We start from the raw sequence: 23,575 nt of genomic DNA, 5'->3' as shown, positions 1-23,575 counted from the left end.
GGCGAGGTCGGTTCCGTGGAAATCTAGCGATCGATCCTTAAATTTGCATCTATATTACCCACACATGCTATTATTAAAAATAACATGAGGTAACCCTATGTTTGAATCAAATAACCTTAATTAAAAATATACAACAATATATGATTCTAAATCGTCTATATCTTACACTATTGGTATACGATATAATAATTAAGGTCTATACGCATGATGGGTGATGTGTGTCACCATTTATAAGGATATAAAGTTATGGGAATATACATTTCTATGCTAAAATTATATTTAGCATTATGGATAGTTCTATTAAATTTATGAGCACTCAAACTTAGGGTTCACTAAACAAATTCAAGCCCATACATGCGGTCCAAAGTGGAAAGTTAAAGAATATAAATGTGAATGAAAATATTATAGAGTAATTACTAACTGAAATCTATCACAATTGGATGAAGATATTAAGTATAATATCTACATAAGTATTGTGTTCGAATATTTAACAAACGAGAGGTAGCTTATGGTAATAGTTTTGTAGTAATGTAGTCTCATTTTTTTCCATTGGAGACTCCGCATTAGTTCCCATGAGACAAGCAAGAAAAAAGAGAGATTCTCATAAAATTAAAAACATCAAACACCAATCCTGTAAACTCTAATAATCATAGCCATTGATTTATTATATTTTCTAAAAAGTTATCCACCACTGTCATTATGTAAATATTCAAAAAATGAGCTCTAAACCTATATCTAAATTACCGAGCTCAGCTATTATAACACATAATCTAAAGTAACCCCATAATCTTTATCCAATTTACTAATACACATCATTATAAAGCATAACTTAAAATGTCATTCTAAAATTTTATCTATGTTACCCACGTATGTCGTTATTAAAAATAACCTAAAGTAAATACCTAAACCTTAATCTAATTATCTTCATGTGCATCATATAAATATCAAAAAGTAAACTAATATATAATTCTAAATTACCTATTTATGTCATTGTTAATATAAAAATACAACATTAAAGTATATACACATGATGAGTGCCACCATTAGACCATGTATACATGTATGTGCGGAATCGATGAAAAATATTGATTTGTATGCTAAACATAACGTATATAGAATTGGAGGTGCGATACAAAATGGAAAAAGTATGAATATGAATGAAAAAGTGCATAGAATAATTATTAATTAAAAATCAATCACAACTAGACAAAGATAGATACATATCTATATAAGTATTATGTTGAAGTATTGGAAAAATAAGAGAGCAGTAGGTAAACAATTTTAATTATTAGCTAAGAGTTTAATTTCTAAATAATTTTCAAATCCAATAGCATATAAAAACATTAGCCCGTGCGGGAGCACGGGTTGATGGACTAGTTTAGCTAATTTGGTTTCGATTGCTCTTATCTATAGTCCAAATCAGATGGATTTGAACCTTGTTGTTAGCGGCTTGCCCGCTCGCTTTGCTCACTCAAGAGGCTCTTGAGTTCTTGCATCTCCTTTGATATTGCCAGGTCCTTCCACAACTCCTTCACCTTACGCGTGGCTTTGCGCACAAAGTTGGCCCTGGAACCTCCATGGTGGTGATTGAGCATCAAACGGTCGATGCAATATATCCTCGATATCGTAGGATAGCTCACGCACCTTGTTCCTCCAATCTTTGGACGGTCCATCGATCTGGTCGTCATCCTTGTCTGCGAGCTTCTGCAGCACGGCGTCCATGGCGCTCAGCTCGTCTTTCAGGAAACGAATCTTGCGCTCAACGTCTTTGGCCAGGTGGTAGTTCTCAGCGAGCCTGGCGGTCAGCTTGCCGATGACGGAGCGCATCACGAACGTGGCGGCGCTCGCCATCATTTCAGCCATCTCGACTCGCAAGAAATCCCTATAGTTGGAATGCTACCTTGCTTTCGTGGTGATTTGACATTGAGAGAGGAAGGGCGCTTCAGTTTCCAGGCTAATTATTTCTTGCAGATGATGATTACATTTATGCACTATCAACGACCCGAGAGCATCTTCCGCGAACTTTCGTTCGACTTTCATTAATCCACCAGCCATTTTTTCATTTCCGGCAATCTCAACTCGTCCACAACCACTGCCATTTTTAATAACAAAATATTTATTCCAGTAAACGAAGCAAGACAACGTGACCAGTTGCCAGTGGGCATGGAACAAGAAACAACGTGCGCGTGTTTCCAACTGCCAGGTAGGGCTGTAGCACACTAACTCTTGTATAGTTTAGCATTCTAGTTGAGGCTTTGACTGAGGTTTTTAACAAAATATTCACTCCATTATCTTTCAAGTTTTGCTAGATCTAGTTTCAAAATTGAAATTTATTTTTGATAATTCTATTTGAGTTGCCATTTCAGGTGTAACACGGATGGCGATTTGGTACAGTGAAGAAAAAGGTGCATGCATATAATGATGTTGACTGCACCTGCTGAGTGTCATGGGATGAAACTATTCTCACATCTCATGGAACTCCTTCTTCTCTCTCCTCGTACTGAACTTGCCAAGTCAGCAAAATTGCTGATGTGACATTGAGTTTAATGTCCATGAAACTCCTATGAAATTGAGATTGGCCCAAGTAGTCCTTGTCGAAAAGCATTTAATATCTATTGTGGCGTCGAACCTAATATCCATGCTTAGCTTCGGTAGAAGTTGAGAGGTGGGAAAGTCACCACCTATCACGAGCTGTAGGCATGTTTGCTTAATTCCTACACAGGTAGCTAAGTGAATAAAATTAAGCTGAACTAGTGGAATGATGAATCGAACTTGGGCAAGTGTGGTAGGATCATGTTGAGATTGGAGCTCACTTTACAAGCCTTTCTTGGTTGATTGAGGCCTGGTCGTTATCGCTATGATACCTGAGCATTAGTTCGTACAAACCACATGCATAATATGGTAATGGCAAGCCAAGCAACATAAGTCGTATCATGCCTTGGCTGGATTTGGCGCGGGACATGGGATGAGGTGTGATCGGTTGTGTCCAGTGCATCTATACATTTGTCACCGTTCGTTCATCACCGGGTGAGTATGTAAACAGTTATAGGCATGAATCAACACTTATCCTAGGTCTATGTACACCCTTGCAGGGTTTTGATCAATTGCAGTAGCCATGCTCCCGATTAAAGAGCACCCTCGTGTACTTGGACTTTAATGTATGAAATATTTGGGATCATGTTCACATGATCATGTTTACTTATTGCTTATTTGACGCTTGATTTAGAGATCATAGGATATCATGTCTTTTGCTTATTATAACTTGATCAAATGTAGTTGCTTTTATGCAAATTCATTGCCAATACCAATTCCTTGCTAGGTAACCACATGCATTCTCCTTGAGAGCACCTCATCCGTGCAGTGTGAAAACCTCATTCGCACCCGTGGAAGGACTGACACCCCTAAACCGATACGAATATGGATGGTTATTGGTGCCGGCATTGAAGCCGGCACGAATAACGAATTATACATACCAGTGGGATATGGTTATTGGTGCCGGCATTGAAGCCGGCACGAATAACGAATTATACATACTAGCGGGATATCAGACCATCACGAATAGTAAAAATAGGAATTTATAATGCAAATAGCAAAAATAAATTTTACTAGGCCTGGAGGCCACCCCCGAGCTATGCTCACTGTCACGCATTGCGTATTTCGAACTCATGACCTACCCGCTCACGCGTTACTTCCTTGCCATAGCACCTACAACACGTACCTGCGTGAGAAGGAAGTTTTATCCTTTTGACCCTTATTGTTTGATATTTGGATTCATTATTTGGGTATCTAAATGACATCAAAACAAAAAATTATCAATTACAAAGTTGTAGATCTCATTGAAACATATAAATCTCATATAAAATTTATCTCCATCTAAAACCTTTTGTGAAAGTTACAAATTTCTGAATACAATTTAAATTCAAATTACAAGGGCAGGAAACATAGCTGAAATTTTAAACATCATTTGACATATGAATGACTTTAAATTGAAAAGCTTTCAACTACAAAGTTGTAGATCAGGTCAAAATGTAAAACTTCATATAAAGTTTGTATTCACGCGAATCCATATCACAAAGTTATGAATTTCCAAATAAAACATGAAATTCAAATTATAAGGGAGAAAGCAAAAGCATGGCTAAGTTGAAATTTTGGGCATCTAAATGACTTCAAATTGAAAAATGTTCAACTATAAAGTTTTAGATCTCATCGACTGTACAATTTTGATATAAAAACTTATCTCCATCCGAGTTTATATGTAAAAGTTACGAATTTTCAAGTCCGTACGTGAGCCAGCGCGAATAATCTTGTGCTGGCTCTAAATAAACAAATAAGGATTATACACATCGGCCCTGTTTAGGGCCGGTGCACATAATTGTTTTTCATGCCGACTATCGTATTCGTTCCGGCTCTATTTAGAGTTGGCACGAATAGTAGATTATACATGCTGGCTGTATTATACATCAGCATGAATGACTTATTCGTACTGGATCATTTGTGGTCGATACGAATGAGCCGATATGAATGAAGGTCTCTTCAATAGTGCCTTGATAAGTTCTGTGGAGTACCTTTCGTTCTCACAGTACCATCGTTAAGTTGTTGTAGATATTCGGCAGCTTGAGGCCATCTTTGGGTACTACTATCCCGCAGACGTAGGTGCGGGTGAGAAGTGATGGCCATGGCTTTGAGAAGGGCAATATCAGCATATAGTGTTCTTATTTTGTGTTGTATCGTACGATGAGTGCGATGATAGAACTGTCCAATTGCAAAATGTTATGAACTTGAACCTATTTTATGTAATGTGATGGACTACGTACAGATATGTTACAATGATGTTGAACATGTTGTGCTTGTGAGGTGTGTTATCCTGAATGATTTTCAATTGCTTATGACACATTTGAATTATTTAATTGAGTTGATCGAAGTACGATGATTTGGTTAAATTTGTGTAACTTGTAGGTTCCTTGCGAAGCTCAATTAGCATCTACATTTGGAGGACCCAATTAGTCCATCCAGGATGCCACGCGCCACGAATTGGTACGCAGCTTCAGTGAGATGAAGCCCGTCCCAGGATATGTGCTTGGACGGGTCAGGGCACAGAATCGACGTGGCGTTGCAAGAGAACAGCGTGCCGGAGTTGTGGGTGCCGCCGTCGCCGCAGCACGCGGTCAGGGCAACGTCCTTCCTGAACCCTGCGAGTTTACATGACCAGAAGCAGTTTAACCGATGTCTGTTCAGTATTTTATACAGAAGTTGACATGATGATATATGAACGAAACCAGGCTCAACTTTACCGTGTTTATCAGGGCTACGGGTGATCTCCAGGATGGTGCCGTAGTAATCGCCGTAGACGACGGTGACGGTCGGATCGCGGAGACGGATGCGCTCCAGCATGAGCCTGACCGCGCGGTTGTGCTCCTCGGCGAAGTCGTTGAGCCATCTGATGCACCCGGAGTAATCGTAGTCGCCGGGGTTGTTGCTCTGGAACATGGTGAGGTACCTCGGCATGCAGCCTATGGGGAAGTTCCCGGGGACGACGATTGTCTTCGCTCCAAGGCCGATCAACACCTGATGTATATAATTGTACATGATGAGCGAGGTTTTTTAGGGTTCATCTGTGAAGGTTTCAAATTAAAATTATATAGCATAGGAAGGTATCAAAATTCAATTTCTAATTTTGATATACTTGAGTTTGTTATGTTGTGAATCATAACAAGGCTCTGGATTCTTAGGTTACCTTGGTGGCGTTCTCGATCTTTTCTATAACTTTTGGGACCAGGGACTTGATCTCGTCCCTGAAGGACCTGTTCTGGAAGAAGGGGTGGTTGTAATCGTTGCCCCCAATCTCCCCCACCAGGAACAGAGAGCTGGACATGATGTCCTTGCGCTCTGCAGAGATTAAACACATGCTTATCGTCAGGCGTAGACATAGATTAAGTGATTACCTTGTCCAGTCGATTACTACCTTGTTCCGTTGGGCCCAGCATGTTGAGCACGCGCATGAACCATTCCACCTGCACGTCCAGCGAGAAGGGCGGAATGATGGCCAGGTCCAGCCCCATGTCCTTGAAGAACTGCTGGCTCAGAGCTGTCGCGCCGGACACGGCGAAGTTTGCCCCCTGCCTGAAGTCCTCCGCCTTGTTCCCGGCGAGGAACGGTGTCAAGAGCGGCAGCTTCAACGCCTCCGCTGCAAGGCCAATCATATATGCATCATTATCATCATCTGCCGACTGTTAATTATTGAACAACGAAGTGCTAGTGTTACTGTTACCAATGAAGTCAACAATGAGCCTGCCATCGCAGAAGCGCCCGTTGGGGCGGTGGAAGAAGGTCTCGCCATAGGGGAACGCCATGGCGGGGATGTTAGGGGCCACGATGGCGAGGTTGCCGGCATCGGTGATGGAGTCACCCAAGCTGAACAGCCTCTTATAGCAGCAGGGAGCTTGCCTGGCCGACGCGGCAGCGTACGGGCACACGACGAGGAGGAAGAAGGGGAGGACAAGCATAAGGGAAGACGCCATCGTCGATGCCAGCTGATCTTCCTAGCTAGATCACCAATGGCTACAGGTGGCAAGAATTCTTGGGTGATTAGTTGAGCACTTGAGCGTCTTATATAAGACTACACGCCGCATATAGGAAATCTTCTTGCGTGTGAGAGAGATGATAGACAGAGATATGCTATCGTAAATATTCTTTCTCAACGTCAGTTCAACTGTTTAAGTTCCTTATCACGAATCATATATCTGTTGGCAACTATGATTGATCCAAAACTTCACTAAATTTTTTTTTGTCAACTTTGCGCCGTGCACGCGTCGTTAAACGCACAACGAATTGAAGGAAGGTTTATCAATGAAGGAAGTCACCGATTTTACTTGGATTATTCGAACATTATCATAAAGTGTCGACAATCCAGAGTTGCATTATACGGATAGCATGGCTTGCAACTTAGAAACAACTTTCCAAAATACCATATTTATTTAAGACATGTCGATTTCATCGCTGACCAAGGCAACGTAAATCTTCATTTGTCTTCTCTACTGCAGATATCGTCTAAAATGTTGTGGGATATACGCTGAAAACAGCTTTATGATGGACAAGGAAACTCGAGACTGATCAACCCTGCAAACCTGATGAGTCGACAGAAGATTTCCTGTGTACATGTTGACACCAGAACAATGTTTCAACTCGGTTAGATCTGCCCACGTTCTTCTTCTGGGATCATACACTCTCAGGGCTCGTTTCCCTGCAACCCGCATTACGATCTTCACATGCGCAGGGCTAGGTGCGTACTGTGCTGAACATCGTTTGGTCCATAATCCCTCGTCCATGTCTTCCAAGAACCAAAGGTCTATCGAGCACACCCGGAAGCCATGCTGGACCATGACCAAGCAGCCATCCGAAACAGCTAACTCGAGGTTGTTGTTACTTAGATTATACCAGAGGGTCTTGTCGACGGCGACGACATGGCTGTTAACTGGTCCCCGTAATGTTTCTTGCCTCCACTCCTCCGTCGCCATGTGGAACGAGGCTACCGTGTCTGGCTTGACCTTGGTGGGGTTGTTGTCGATGTAGTACTGACACTGCAAGAGTAGGCTACTCCATTGATGACCACTGTCTGCCCCGACTGCGGCGAGACGGGTACTGGAGGGCATGGCCTCGCCCTCCACCTCCCACCATCGGCGGCCCCGAGCGTCATGACATCGCATGTCTGCTCGACGTGGTCGCCTTCGTCGTCACGCGTGGCGTACATGTGAGTGCGTAGCACCTTGTACTCTCCGGTGGAGGGAATGTAACCGAGTATATATGGGCCTCTTTGACCGCGTGTGCTATCGGGCAACGTGGTGGTGGCTTCACCGGTGGTTAGGTTCAAGTTCAACACAGAGCATGGGTCTCGGCCCAAAAATGGTGTGAAGCAGACCAGATCGAGCTGCGCACTGAGATGGTAGCCCCAGTGCTCGAGGGGTACTCAGCAGCCCTCCCGCTGGCTCGTTTTAAAAAAAAAGTTATATATTATCATCCGGTTGTTGCTCTATTATGTGCTTTATGCCTTCACTAATAAATAAAAAAAACGAACAGTAGAAAAGCATAATGCAAATAGCTCATTATATATTATAAGCATGTGATCATCCGAATGGTTGCTGCTGTAGTGCCGTCTGCCTTTATTGTTTTTCCGATTTGCTATATTTCTTCCGCGTGACTTTTTCTCTTTATGTGACTTACTTTTCTGTCCATGACAATGCGCTCTACACCGGCTCTTTGTCGTTTTACTCACTTTCAGATTACATAGATCTATACTCACATTTACATCTTTAATGAATTCTTGTAACGGTATTCAATATTTTCATTAAATTTGAGCTTTAATTTGCCTGTCCAAGGTATGTGGTATCCACTCCCACTCCCACTGCAGATGAGGGCCAACACGCTGCCCATTGAGCCAGAGATTACAACGTCTGCTCTGGAGCCCATCCATTCGTTCACTTTGTTGGAGGCGAACAAAAAGCATCGTCCTCGCGTTTACAACCCCAGCCGATCGAGAAGAGCAAACCATGGCTCCCTTTGCCTCCATGAGAGGACGAAGCCCACTGCTCTTGCCTGCAGTGGCAATGGCAGTGGCTCTAGTGCCAGCACAAGCGTGCTTCCCGCGGATCTTCAGCTTTGGGGACTCGCTGACGGACACTGGCAACTACCGCTTCGTCTTCGTCAACGACACCCGCGAGACCGCTCTCCGACCACCCTACGGTCAGACCTTCTTCCACCGTGCCACCGGACGCTTCTCCAACGGCCGACTCATTATCGATTTCATCGGTACCCAACATTACCACAAGCTCCTCCACCTTCATCAACCAATTGTAAACTATGGTAGATTAATTAGTAGTAGTGTGCGTTGTACACTTGTACTACTAATTTGAGAGTTCGCAATTCGCATGGTTGCAGCGGATGCGCTGGGACTGCCGTTCGTGCGCCCGTACTGGAAGGGAAAGAAAGCAAAGGACTTCGCCTTGGGTGCCAACTTTGCGGTTGGCGGTGCCATGGCACTGAGCCCGGACTTCTTCCGGGAAAGGGGTGTGCCCATGGGCGACAGAGTGCACCTCGACTTGGAGATGAAGTGGTTCCGCGACCTGCTTCAACTACTTTGCCCCGGTGGGTTCCCCGGTACGTACATTTCTCTATTAGTTCACCACTTCTGCGTACGCATGCTCCTTGGCCCCTTCCAGTACTGGTGAACCAAACTTTCCTTGTGCACATCCTGCGGATAGATAGGGTTAACTTGTATTACTTCGTAAGGCAGCGAACCAAACTTTGAGCTACTCCCACAGGGGTTTCACATTTTTTTCAGAAAGACTAAATCATAAGGCATAAGGGCCCCTTCGTCATGCCACTCACCAGCTCTGACTTCAACACTGTAGCAGTACTGTATTAGGAGCCGGTTAAGCCGAAACGTCAGGTGAAGCCAGAACCCGAGAGAGGCATTGGATCCGATACCAATAGTAAATTAGAACTGCTGTGAAAATGACAATTGACAATGCTCACTTTCAATGTGATCACTGCCTTAATGTCATTTGATTGTGATTCTCTAAATGATGCTAATTCAGAGCTCTGTCTATTGAACAGATTGCTGGGATCTAATGAACGAATGCCTCTTCTTGGTTGGGGAAATCGGGGTAACGACTACAACATCCATCTCCTGACCGGAGTGCCCTTTGAGAAAATCCGTTCTTTCCCTCCCAGCGTTGTTGCCAAAATTTCTTCAACAATCACTGTGCGAATACATTTTCCTATGAAGGATCGGGACGGACGACCAGGGGTTGAATGGGAGCGAATCAAAATTCTCTTGAACAAAGGAATCCGACCTATATCCCAAAAATCACCGAACACACCTCTCTTCTATAATTGTCAGATCCACATAGCCAAATGAGATGCTATTAGACCTAGGAACAATACTAGGAAGCCCTTGACACAAAACGGAAGCAAATACGGAAAGGGCTATAAAGGAAACAAAAGTATCTGAGAAAAATCGGAACATCTGGAACCAAAACTGGAGGAGAATATTATTAAAATCGGAGGGGAATCTTCCAAAACCGGAGCTTCCTCTTTTCAAAACAGGAACCTCCAATTTTGCCCAAACAGCGTGTAGGAGCTCAAGAAAAGTAGCAAAACTCGATCAAACGAACTCCAAAATTCATGAGGTTTGGACCATAGCTTTCCAAAACCATCAAGAAGCAAAACCCAAGAGATCTCCCCAAAATAAGCAAGTTGCAAAAACTGGAACTTCCTATTATTTCTTGCACGGGTCAAGATCCAAAGAAAAGGGAAACTCAATCAAATGATATCCAAACTTCATGAAATTCTAGCTAAAGGTTCGCCCAAATGTAATGAGTTTTTGCCCAAAAGATCTCCTCAAAAAGATCAAGACTTCACCTTAAAATTCATGATTTTTGTCAAGAACACAAGAGAAGGGAATTTCGGGGAAATCCAAATCCGGGCCAAATTAGTGAGGGATTTGAGGGGATATCACAACAAGGTTTCTCACATGGATCCCAACAACAAAACCCCCAACAGATATCACAGGATTTGTATCCAAACAGCAAGAACAAGAAATCCCCCAAAAATGCCTCCGAAAATACCAAAAAGGTAAATTTCATATTCAAAGAGGATGAAACAAGATGGCACGAAATTGATCTTTGGAACCGTCCAACTTTTACACAAACACCATAACACAACGCAAGCAACACAACACCTCCGGTTAGCCGTTAGGATAATCATGCACATATGAAATATGGACCCAACCGGTAAAACCTCAAATCATCATAAATAGACCCAGGCACTTCTCAGCTTGGTCTCTCAATCTCCCCCTTGATGAGTTCATTAACAACTCCAACAAAAAGATGATTTGAAAGCAAAAGAGAACTCATTCAATTGCCCAAAAGCCATGTAAAAGTAAACACAAGGCCACTTGATAGGAGAAGGGATTATGCAAGCTCCAAACAAAAAAACTCTCCATTCCCAAAGAAAAGGGCAAAGACTTAACACAACCAAAGAGTCAACCAAAAGACACAAGAGCTTCATAGAATCCCAAAATGCCTTCAAAATCATTTCAACATTTGTCAAATGCTCATCATTATCAAATCAAGGTTCATATCAACTTGATTTCTTAATCTCCCCCTTAATGAGTGTTGACAACATTCAAGCACAAAGAAATGGTTTAAGAGGCAAAATTCAAAAATCTCATCCAAGTGATCAAAAGCCAAGTAAAATCCAAGATCAAAGTTATTTGAAATGAAAAGAATCATAAAAGTCAAGTTATGACACCAATTAGGTAAAACTCCCATCCAAGTGATCAAAAACCACATAATGGCAAAGATCAAAGTCACTAGGCATGAGAAGCATCATAAAGGCTAAATCAACTTGGAAAAGTCTCGGTCCCTAAAGACATGGGCAACGACTCGATACAACCGAGATAAGAATACATGATCCCCCAAGAAGAGGTAAAAAGGGCTCAACACCAATCATATGAAGATCGAAAACACATGATCCCTCAAGAAGAGGCATAAAGCGCTCAAAACCAATCATGCAAAGATTGAAATCTCAAACCAAATGTTAGCTCCTCAAGAAGAGGTAAAAGCACAACACAACCAGCAAAAGAGAGTACAAAGTTCACAAGCTCCCCCTGAACACATGCACTCCCCCTAAAAACATGCCACATTGAAATGCATGCACAAGAGCAAAAGAATGCATGCTTCCCCTCAAATGAAAAACTTTCCATAAAAATATCAAGGATCACATGAGAGCACACAATGCATGTCATGGGGTGTACAACCTACCAAGCTTCTCAAATATATCACAAAACACTTACAAAGACTACAAGTAAGATAATGCACAAGCAGATAGATCATAAAAAGCAATTACATCACCATCAAGAGGATATTATGATATAAGCAAAAGGCAAAGCAAGTGGTCAAGTTTTAGTAGTTTATAAAATTATCACCACATGAACAAGCACCTAGTCATGAATCACTCAAGCAAGAAGTAAGCTAGGCCATCAGAGGTCATAAAAGGAAGAAACATTCTCAACAAGAGATCATTGCAAACACCCACATATGCATCACAATTCATGTTTAAGGATTGTTGAAACCAAGTGCCTACTTCTTTTGGTAGACATCTTGCTTGTAACAACTAAACAAGAAAACCTTGGTGAATTACTGAATTTTTCTTATCATCATTTTTCATCATTCACGTTAAACAAGTTACATGAAGTGCCTTTGTGGCACAAAGAAGCCATGCTTCCCCAAGGGTGCATCATGGGCTAAACATTTGCAATGATACCTAGATCATATATCCAATTGAAAAGAACATGAATTCCAAGCATAAGCTAAACATGGAGCTAACATTCGAGCAAGAGCAATGGATAATAGGTAGCTACTCATGCGTGATAAGCATTTCAGAATTCATAGTTCAAGATTAACATTTGAGTCAGAAAAGCATAGCTCAACATGGTTATATAACAATATCATCAAGAGCACATGCTGCACATTGCTACACAATCACCAACCAATGCACTACATCACAAATAGCATAAGGAAATGCTCATGATATATAGGAGAAGCTCATCTAGTGCAAAGTGTACAAAATGCAATTTGATACATATGCAAATGCAATGCTAAAAGAGATGGGATTCGACTCAAAATCAAGAAAGCTCACAAGGGGTCAAACCAATCAAGGAAAAGCTCCATGGCAAATGAATAACCCAACCCACCAAGGATACCAATTGAGTACCATGGAAAATATACCAATTGAAGGATCACAAAATGATATCACTTGAACAAGATGAAATCCAAATGAAGGATCAAATGTGATACCAATTAGAAGATCAAAAGCGGATATAAAAAACCAAAGCAAGTCCTAGAACAAACTCCCCATTGAATCAAGTCGAACTCCCCCTCAACCAAAGACAACTAGCAAAAGAAAAGCTACAAAAAAGAAGGGGCAAAACCAAATGGAAAGCTCCAACACTAATCAAAAGGAAGCGAACATCCAAAGAGGAGCAAACTGCAACCCAAAGACAAGACAAGCCCAAAAGCAAGATAAAACTCAATTCGTGCTACACAATGCAATGATGATATCAATAAGAGGAATTAAAGCATTGTAAGATGATTCTACATTTATGAATAGAAGCTTGGGCTAGCAAACATGTCAAAAAGGTGCAAATGATCATAAAAAGATACTAAACTAAAATGATACCAAATGAACAATGTGCCAATACCCAATATAAAGCCTAAGTTAAAGCATGACACGATGTTCATGTGGATCATCCACCAAGATATATTACAAAGTTAGTATGACAAGATATACATGAAGATCACACATGCTAACATGAAAAGGTGGCTATCCTACCATGGTATATTCATAACATGATATAAGTATAAAACATGCAAAAGGTCCACAAGTGAGTAGTATACAATAAAGGAAAAACTCACCATACAAGTGTACAAGTCTTGATCATCTCAAGCAAAAGATCAAGTCTCTTCTAGCTCATGTCCTCCACCCGCGTCCCCGTACCTACACATGAGAGGACAATGAAAACCAAATCTTGGATCCCAAAGAGTTAGCAAGCATATACTTGGGGATCAAAAACTTGGCCACACGAGTAAAAGCACTCAACTTATCATGTGGGTTAGCATGATGCAAATGCCAGTTCAAATGACATGATTTTGAAACACTCTTGGAAGCATGCCTCAAAGGAGCAACTCGAGAAGGAGAATGAGTGTTACCACTAGCAAAAAGGCAATGATCCGCCAAGGTCTTAAGAGAAGAACCAACACAAGCACCATGAGAAACATGTCGTGGACCAATACCAGAAGAAGTAGAAGCATGTCCACAATCATGACCTAACTCCCTAGAAAAGGAGTCATAAAACCCATCAATAAAATGTAGGTTCTTACTAGGCTCACAAGTGTTCATGCCATGAGAAGGGCTATGAACAACCAAAGGCCTAGAAGGACGAGCTCATCGCATTTGTCTTGCACGGCGATAGCAAAAGCTCTCTTGATGCCCATCTTTCTCACAATAAGAGCAATGGTACAAAGGCCTACTTGAAGGCCCGATCCGAGAGGACGGATCACCATTCTTATTCAAGTGAGAAGTCCCTTGGGACTTAGAGCAAGAAGCATTAACAACACCACTCAACTTGGTGTCCACAATAAGATCACACATGCCATGGGAAAGGCTACGTGGCTTCCTAAGAGATTTGGCATGCACACGTCGCTCGTGCTTAACACCGCAAAAGCAAAACTCAACAGTATGCCCATCTTTCTTACAAAAGGTGCAATGGAACTTCGGTTTGGGAGTATGAGTTCCAAAAAAGTGAGAAGCACCCTTGCCACTTGAATTATCTTGGGCGGTACCGGGAGAAGCAACAAGCTTAGGAGTAGCTATAGAAGAGCTATCCAGAGCATTAGCACAAGTGCTAATATCCAAAGACTCACGCTCAATAGAAGAAGCCAACTCCAGTTGAGAAGAAGCAATTTTGGAAACACCAATATTTGAGTGAAAAGAATTGCGAGAATCATAAGACTTAGCACAAAGACTCTTGCATCTTGTGGTCAAAATGTCATTTTCAAATTTGAGGCGATCACAAGTACCACATGGAGCATTTCTCAAATTATCCATCTTCTTTTCAATGCACGCATATGTGGTATGCAAGAGTTCAATTTTCTTTTCAAGGTTGGCACTCATCTCATTGTGCTCAACCAACTTGGCGCTCAAATCATCGCACATTTGCTTCAAAACCAAAACTTCACTTTCCAATTCGATGCATCATATGCAAATGAGACCGCATGAACAAACATCATCATTCACATCAAGCACGGTATCATTATTATCACAAGAAGTAAGGCAAGCATCATCATTAAGAATCAAAGAGCACATGCTACAAGGCATAGACTTCATTTCACAAATTTTAGCCCTAGCATGCTCAAGTTCATCTACACATGTGGTGTGAGTCAATTTTAGTTGATTAATTTCAGCAAGCAAAGACTCACAAGAAACACATGGTAAAGAAGTATTAGCCTTCAACAAAGCAATTTCATCTCTAGTCTTATCAAGATCATTATTCAAAGAAACACATGATTTACATGGCATAGAGGCATTGCATTTCAACATTTCATTTTTAGATTTCAAGCAATCAAGGGAAAAGTTCAATTCATCAATATCAATTTAGAGATCATCAATTAATCATCTACGAGACTCAAGTTGCTTGTCACCAAGGAAAACATCTCTTTATAGTTTCTCATTTTCAATGCGTAGAACATCACAAGATGTGCATGGTAAAGCTAAGTTAGACTTGCATGAAGTTGAAGCATTCACATTATCAAGTCTAGACATGTCCAAATTTTTCTTAAGCTCAATAATTTTCTTGCCATGAGCACAAAGGCGAGTGAACAAACCAATTATACCTTGGGAGAGTTTACCTCTACTCATCTTGTGAAGCTTGTGTCGAAGATCATCTTCTTGAGGCATCTCTTCCATCAAAAGATGCATTAACGCCATCGCTTAATCATCCTTGTTAAGCTCATTCTGCTTTTTTCTCCACTTCTGGTCATCCTTGGATGCGACTGCACCACCTAAGGACATAGAACCAATAGAACAAGAGCTTGGTGCCATAACTCAAAGCACCGGTTAGGATTAGTTGAAAGCAAGCTCAAATCGTAAAAATCAAATTCGCAAGCAAAATCACCCTTTACCTTGTCGCCCTGTGGATCACAAAGCCGATTAAGGTAGTATGATCCTTAACCAAGCTCTAATACCAATTGAAGGACTGGAACGGGCGACCAAAGAGGGGTGAATGGGAGCCGATCAAAATTCTCTTCTTGAACAAAGGAATCCGACCTAATCCCAAAAATCACCAAACACACCTCTCTTTTAGAATTGCGAGATCCACATAGCCAAATAACATGCTATTAGACCTAGGAACAATACTAGGAAACCCTTGACACAAAGCGGAAGTAAACACGGAAAGGGCTATAAAGGAAACCAAAGCATCGTAGAAAAATCGGAACATCTGGAACCAAAATCGGGGGAGAATATTCTCAAAACCGAAGGGGAATCTTGTAAAACTAGAGCTTCCTCTTCTCAAAATCGGCCTCCAATTTTGCCCAAACAACCTATATGAACTTCAAGAAAAATAACAAAACTCAATCAAACGAACTCCAAAATTCATGAGATTGGGACCATAGCTTTCAAAAGCCATCAAGAGTCCATTCCCAAGAGATCTCCCCAAAATAAGCAAGTTGCAAAAATCGAAACTTCCTATTTTCCAAAACTGGAACTTCCTGTTTTTCCTTACGTGGGTCAAGATCCAGAGAAAAGGGAAACTCAATCAAATGACGTCCAAACTTCATGAAATTCTCGCCAAAGGTTCCCCCAGATATATTGAGTCTTTGCCAAAAAGATCTCCTAAAAAAGATCTAGACTTGAACTTAAATTTCATGATTTTCGTCAAGAACACAAGAGAAGGGAAACTTCGGGGAAATCCAAATCCGGGCTAAATTAGTGAGGGATTTGAGAGGAAATCACAACAATGTTTCTCACAAGGATCCCAACAACAAAAACCCCCAACAGATATAACGAGATTTGAATCCAAATGCCAAGGACAAGAAATCCCCAAAAATGCCTCCGAAAATACCGAAAAAGATAAATTTCATATTCAAAGATGATGGAACAAGATGGCACAAAATTGATCTTTGGATTACTTCACCATGTTCAGTTACAATTCACTCTTAAGCACAATCAAAGCTAAGATATCAAAAAGATCAAATCAAAGATCCCTCATCCCTCTACCTCTCTCACCTCCCAAAGGCTCTTAAAAACAATTGAGAAGCCCACCACCGAAGAGCTCCAGAGATGTGTCTGCCCCAACAGCCATCTCCACATATATATATTCAATTGGCAAATGTGAAAAATACCCTTACATGAAGCATACAACACAAATACCCCATAGGGGTAAAACCATCAAACTTTTTGTTCGTACATCGAACAGACTCGGCGCCTTTCACAACTTCACTTCGCCTTGATGCAAGCTTCACGATGGTGCTACGCATCCTCCGACTCGACGCTGTCTGGCTGCACCAGACTCTCCCCTCGGTTTTGAGGCCAAATCGGTCAAACCCTCTTGCACACCCGATAGGCGTGACTCACCTCCCAGTTTTGAGGCCAAACTGTTCAAACCCTCTTGCACACCCCATAAGGCATGACTCACCCATGGTTGTGAGATCAAACCAATCAAACTCTCTTGCACGCCGCATACGATGTGGCTCACCGATGCTAACGCGTGTCCGGCTTCTGCCAAGCCTTTGACGCCTCTAAGTCTTTTGCTCCCGCTCTCGGGCCGCCTACTCGACTCGCCTCCATCCCACTTGACTCGACCGACACCGTCTCCATCTCAGTGTACTCTTGCTCTTCCGTGCACATTGTGAATCGCCCATGACTCCGCTCGGACTCCTCAAATTCCTCGGTCCAAGCCTACTCATGTCCACCCTTCACAGCCCTAATCCATCAGCATGAACCTTTTGCTTGACCTTCACCTCATGCCATCAACCGCCATGTCGCATCCTACACCTGCATATCACAAGCCAAGAGATACAACACACAATATTTATTTTACACAAACACCACAACACAACACAACGCACGCAACACAACGTCTCCGGTTAGCCGTTAGGATAATCATGCACGTATGAAATATGGACTCAACCGGTAAAGCCTCAAATCATCTAGTCAATCACTCATTACAAATAGACCAAGACACTTATCAACTTGGTCTCTCACCCTGATGATGCTTCGTTCCTGGGATCTTGTATAGATAGTAATATAATAGAATTGAGTTCAATTTGCAGGAACTGATTTGGCTAGGAGCCAACAATCTGGTCGTTCCTGGGAACCTCCCAATTGGGTGCGTCCCGAAATATTTGGTGAGATTTCATAGCAACAATGAAGATGACTACGAGCCAGAGACAGACTGCCTGAGGTGGATGAATGAGTTCGCAGAGCACCACAAGGAGCTTCTTATGGTGGAGCCTGACAAGCTTCGTATGCCCCATCCTGATGTGAATATTATCTATGCTGATTACTATGGAGCTGCCATGGAGGTTTTCAGATACCCTGAACAAGTTGGTGAGTTTAGATGTCTGCCTTCTGCCTTCTTATTTTTACTCTTAGATGTCGTTTGGTTCTCTAAAATGTAACGTAATTTCATTATAGAAGGTAAGTCTTATCATTACATCCGTTTGTTTGCAACAGTCTGTAGTCCGTTAACGCGTAATCAGATCTCTGAGCCAGTACGTGCCCGATACTGCTCCTCAACCACCATAATCAAAAAACGATACAGCAGCGGTGCTGTCACAGATCTTGACTCTAGTGCGGCGGCGCCCTCCAAATGCTGTCGTGTGCTTGTGCTTGCGCCTCCGGTCCTCTGCCTCCTGGCGACCGTGCGTGATGAGGAAGGAGACAACGGCGAGTAGCTCCGCCAGGAACCGGCAGGCCACCCGGCCAGCGGCCACCACTGAGGCCTAAGCTATTCACCTGCTAGTTGACTGGTTCAGGAAGGCTCCTCCGGCGGCTGTTTTTGATGGGAGAGAGCAAGGCTCTTGTTTTGATCAGAGAATCAAGATTCTGCTGCCTCTGCGGCTGTCCTAGATTACAAGCCAGAGCACAGCGGGCGAGCGTTGGTGAAGAGGCAGCCGGCATGGCCATCGTGTTGCTAATTGATTTCAGCGAAGATGTGTCTTGCTGCTACGTAGCTGGCTTATGGTTGTGCCGGGGATGCGACAGCGTTACATTAGTGAACCAAACAAAGACAGTAATCATGCATCCCACCTCTGATTGCAGTGCAATCTGATTCCATTTCCATTTATGTTACCGTTCGCCGAACCAAACACTACCTTAATTTTAGTTTGTATCACACTAGGATATGATACTTTAGGTAATTCACATGATGAGTGGATCCCAGCGCCTTCTTCACAATGAAATTCATCGTATATTTTCAGAAAACACATAAATAAGTCTTCTCTCTCCTCGAGGTCCCATTCAGAAATTTAGTTTTCTTTCTATTCCTGCTAGAAATGGCACGTTTTCTGTGAATTTTCTTGTGAAAATCCTCTTGTGCAAAGTGATAAAATGTATTATCACAATTCTCGACACTAGTAAAAGGTAATGGTTTAACTCTCTTTAGTGAGACATGATAGGTATTTGTATATTCTTGCTCTCTACACTAGCACAAAGTTAGAAATCTAACTTATAGCGTGAGGCACTAAGGTTATCTTCCCCAGAAAACAAGGCAGGGATAATATCAGAATCCAACAAAAAGAAAAAAAATGTAGTGTTTAGTGTTTACAGACCTCTGTTAAGAATGAAAATAGAAGCAGCAGGCTGTACTAATATATGTGTTACAAAGTAACATGTCATCAGAATTTTATTTTTCGTTATGTAACAACATTTACAAGTTGAATATGATGAGAAGATCATATCAGTTGTACCATTTGGCAATTCTCTTTATGCATTCCCATTTTTCTGATAGTATCATTACATATGTGTAAAACAAATTAATGTTGCGCATTCTTTAGTTGCATTTGGGATTGAACACATGGGGTTGACTTTACTAGAAATATTTAGAAGCCTTCAAAAATCAACAAAATATATATGGTTGTTGATAATATTCCACTGTTTAACCCATGCCACTGCGGTTCAGGGATCAAGGAACACCCTTGGTGGCTTGTTGTGGTGGAAGATGACCCTATGGGATTACCAAAGGCGTGGGTTGTGGATATGGAGACTATAAGGTGTGTGATAACCCAGATAAGTATGGATCATGGGATGGTCTCCATCCAACAGAAGCTGTATACATGGCGGTTGCAATGGGCGTTCAACAAAGTTCATACACACGGCCATTATTTTCTACTGTTATCGGTTCTTGTCCGCAGCTTACTGGCCTCAGCTCTTCTACTGAACACAAGGCCCACTACGGGAGACAGAACTTTTGCCGAGTGCCTGGGGCACTCGGCAAAGGCACGAAAACACTCGGCAAAGCCTTTGCCGAGTGTAACACTCGGCAAAGGGCACACGGCAAATATTGTGTTGGCAAAGCCTAGTTTGCCGAGTGTCAAAACTCGGACACTCGGCAAACATGTTGCCGACGGCCAAAAAACACTTGGCGAATAGATGGACTCGGCGAACCGCGGACTGACGGCGTCGGGTAACGGCGAGTTTGCCGAGTGCCTAACGGGTGGCACTCGGCAAACACGGTCCCTTTGCCGAGTGCCGGCTCCCGGGCACTCGGCAAAGGCGGATATGTTTGCCGAGTGCCGGCGCCAGGGCACTCGGCAAAGCCGCCCCCTTTGCCGAGTGCCTTGACCATAGCACTCGGCAAAGGACCTTTCCTACACCTGGGAAATGCCCCTTTGCCGAGTGCTATGGTCACGACACTCGGCAAAGGCCCCTCTTTGCCAAGTGTAACACTCGGCAAAGTGACAAGCACCGCCCCTTTTTCGATATTTTGCCACGTATAACGGACCCCTCTCAATTCACAATACACATATCACAGGCATTTGTAATAAACAACCACATGAATAATTCACAACCACAGGCATAATTCATAAACACCACAGGCATAGTTCAACATAAGCACGAAATAATCCATAAATCCAAGTTCTTCTCACAATTTAGTTTCCACATTGTTCACAATCAAGTCTACTTCCGTGGAGGCCAAGGAGACCACTGCGACAAATCTTGATCTTCATTATTCGAAGCCGCCGATTGATTCTGCACATAGGATAGGACATTCTGAGGTAACATCTAAAGTTGTCAAATTTAAACTATTGAATCTTAAACACAATGTGTCAAGTGACTCACAGGAGTAGTCGTGGGTGGCTGAGGCGGAGGGAACATCATCGGCGGTGGCAGAGGCAAAGTCTGTCCCATGCTCGTAGCAAAGTTCTGCATGTACTGGAACATCTGCTCCATCCTAATCCGGTTTTCCTCCTCCATCCTCCGCCGCATTTCCTCCATCTGCGCCGCCATCTCCTCTTGTTTCTTCCTTGATTCTTCCACCTGGGCCTACAATATTTCATTGCAATGTTATAATGCAAAGCTAAAGTACAACAACAAACGAACGATGAATGGAAGAGAAAGAACCTGTAGAGCCTCCATCTGGAAGTGTGCAGCGGTGGGTCGTGGGCGTACTGCCGGGCTCGAGTCCGTGCTCCTAGCTCGGATCTGGGAGAGAGTGGGAGTAGAGGCCGTGTCGATGATGCCGTCGCCAATCCAATATCGGCCATGCTTCTTGCCTCCTCCCACCCTCATCACGATTTCTCCATCAATGTCCTCGGAGCTCGGATCGAAGTCTGGCCCGTGAACCTCCCTAGCCATCTTTGTATACTCGCTGACGCGGCTGTATATGCTAGGGTGGCTGTACGCCTCGGACGGGTCGTCTGGGTTGAAATCTATATCGGCCGTCGCCTTGCCCTTTTTGGAGAGGACCCATGCCTTGAGCTGGGAGCAAGGTCGGCCATCATGTGACGCCGACTGCGGCAAAATATAAAATCATTAAAAATTACGTAGAACTAAACGTTACAATAAAGAATTGAAGTTGCGTACCCATTTTTCTCTATATTCATCAAGGCTTAGGCTGCCTTGATGGTGTGATGCAGTCGGCATCTGCAAACGCCGCTGCCGGCAAGAAAGGTGGGTCTCCAACCACCCGGGCTCCAACCACACGTCGACCATCCTCTCCCAGCACGGCATATGCGCACGACACCACCACGGAGGCACCTACATCATCAAGCGTGTGACGTATGAAAAAGAAAATGAGCCTAATTAATCATAAATAGTAAGGATCAACGTTCTTTACTTACCATCATGAATTGATCCTTAGTCAGGTTCATTGTTCTTGCCTCCTCTTTTCTAACCTTCGTATGATTGTATTGAGCGTTGAACTCTATGATGGCCTGGATGCGCGCCTCGTAATGCATGTCCCTCACGAGCTTCTTGGCGGCTACATCACAGACGGCCTTCGCCTTGGCCTCGAACCCCTCCTGGCATCTATAGAAGTCCTGCATATACACACGTAAACCGTTATTATTTCAAGAATGTCGAAAGTAGCTGATGTATTGAGCAATTTAGTACGAGGAGTACTTACCCACAGCTCGGCCTTGACCCGCTCCGCTATGTTGGGGAATCTTCTTTGTTGACGATCAGGGACGTCGGGGGCGGCGACGTAGTGGTCCCACGTGTAGGCCGGCTGCAGCTGTCCGGCGTACACCACCAAGCCAGGGAAGTGAACCCTGCACAAAAGGCCAAGGATCCCGTTGGCCTTACGGTTGTGGTCACCCCCGCTGAGCTTAACCCAACTCCTGCACAAGTAATTAATATGAATTATTAGTTTTTGTAACTTACAACATAAGAACAATTTTAAGAATATTTAAAGTTACTTACTTGATCCCAACCGGTTTAATGAGCGGGCGTAAATGCTCAGGTATCGGCCGCTTCGGGAGGGATGAGGGACCTCGCAACCATATCTTGGCCTGGGTATCCCCTGCCTCCCCGTCCCCCTCCTGCTCCTGCTGCTCCTCCTCCTCCGCCTCCTCATCCCTAGAGGAGTGTGCGGAAGGTACCTCCTCCTCCTCCTCCTCCTCCTCCTCCTCCTCCTCCTCAGGTTCAGGCGACGGGGGCCTCGCCGCTTTACCTTTCCCTCGAGGCCTCTGGACCACCTCCTGCTCCTCCTCCTCCTCCTCCTCCTCAACCCTACGTCGAGGCCTGCCTCGACGCCTCCCTCGACCACTCCCTGAACGTGACCCTGACCCTGAACCAGTCCCTGCCGCGGCCAGTCTCTCGCAAATCGACGTGAGCTTCCTGATACCGCCCACCATTGCTTAATGACCTGCAATTAAAAAGAGTACACGAGTCAGCATAGGCAAACAAAACATAATTAGAAATATATGCAAATTACAAGTAATTATAGCTAAATTATTACGAATCATACATGTATTAGAAATAATCATCATGATCGGGATTAGCTGGATCATAAGTCTCATCATCACTATCACGCGTGTCGATATAGTCAAGCTTGTGCTCCGAAGAAGAAATGTCGTCATCACTGTCATTATCTAACTGTAATCGTTGAAGTAATTCTAAGTCCTTCACATTCTGAACCTCGTCTCCACCGTCTTCTGCAGCAACCCTCTCGTTGTCTACTTCCATTCCGATCGCTTCGGTTAAATCTATCACAAAACTCCCTTCGAGCCCATCTTCTTGGAATAACTCTCCTTCGTACGTGTCGGGGTCTATATTGTAATCTTCATTGTTTGGTACAGGTAGTTTACCGTGTGGTGATACCTTGTACACAACATCCCAACCCTTAAGACGGTTGTCGGTTTGGCACGGGTATGACAAATAATAAACTTGCGTGGCCTGTTGAGCCACAATATAGACATCGTCTCCTGGTAACCTGGATGACTGTCGAATTTCGACAAGCCCAAGGTTAGGGGCCCGTCTCACGACAGATGGATCAAACCAATGGCATTTGAATATA

The 23,575-nt window shown here is 43.2% G+C and overlaps 1 protein-coding gene, 1 long non-coding RNA gene and 1 pseudogene across 2 annotated transcripts in view; 2 read left to right on the top strand and 1 right to left on the bottom strand.

The window, feature by feature from the left end:
* Nucleotides 1-3,320, top strand: part of LOC111258141 — a 28,595-nt gene extending 25,275 nt beyond the window's left edge. Inside the window, exons 2-3 of the long non-coding RNA XR_002678714.1 lie at nt 2,126-2,203; nt 2,367-3,320. This is a non-coding gene — a long non-coding RNA (uncharacterized LOC111258141). The remainder of the gene's footprint in view (nt 1-2,125; nt 2,204-2,366) is intronic.
* A 537-nt stretch (nt 3,321-3,857) lies between these two features.
* Nucleotides 3,858-6,582, bottom strand: LOC101762952 (GDSL esterase/lipase At1g28570). Its single transcript, XM_004980288.3, has 5 exons — nt 6,269-6,582; nt 5,963-6,184; nt 5,735-5,886; nt 5,292-5,565; nt 3,858-5,189 (listed from the first exon to the last, which is right to left on the bottom strand). Exons 1-5 carry the CDS (start codon nt 6,516-6,518, stop codon nt 4,975-4,977), a joined length of 1,113 nt encoding a protein of 370 aa, XP_004980345.1. The 5' UTR covers nt 6,519-6,582; the 3' UTR covers nt 3,858-4,974.
* A 1,961-nt stretch (nt 6,583-8,543) lies between these two features.
* LOC101762545 lies at nt 8,544-20,246 on the top strand (annotated as a pseudogene).
* Nucleotides 20,247-23,575: the final 3,329 nt, after the last annotated feature.

The sequence above is a fragment of the Setaria italica genome, chromosome VIII, assembly GCF_000263155.2.
Source record: "Setaria italica strain Yugu1 chromosome VIII, Setaria_italica_v2.0, whole genome shotgun sequence".
Classification (NCBI taxonomy): Eukaryota; Viridiplantae; Streptophyta; class Magnoliopsida; order Poales; family Poaceae; genus Setaria; species Setaria italica.
Note: the sequence above shows the minus strand (reverse complement) of the source record. Positions and strands in the feature narration are given on the sequence as shown.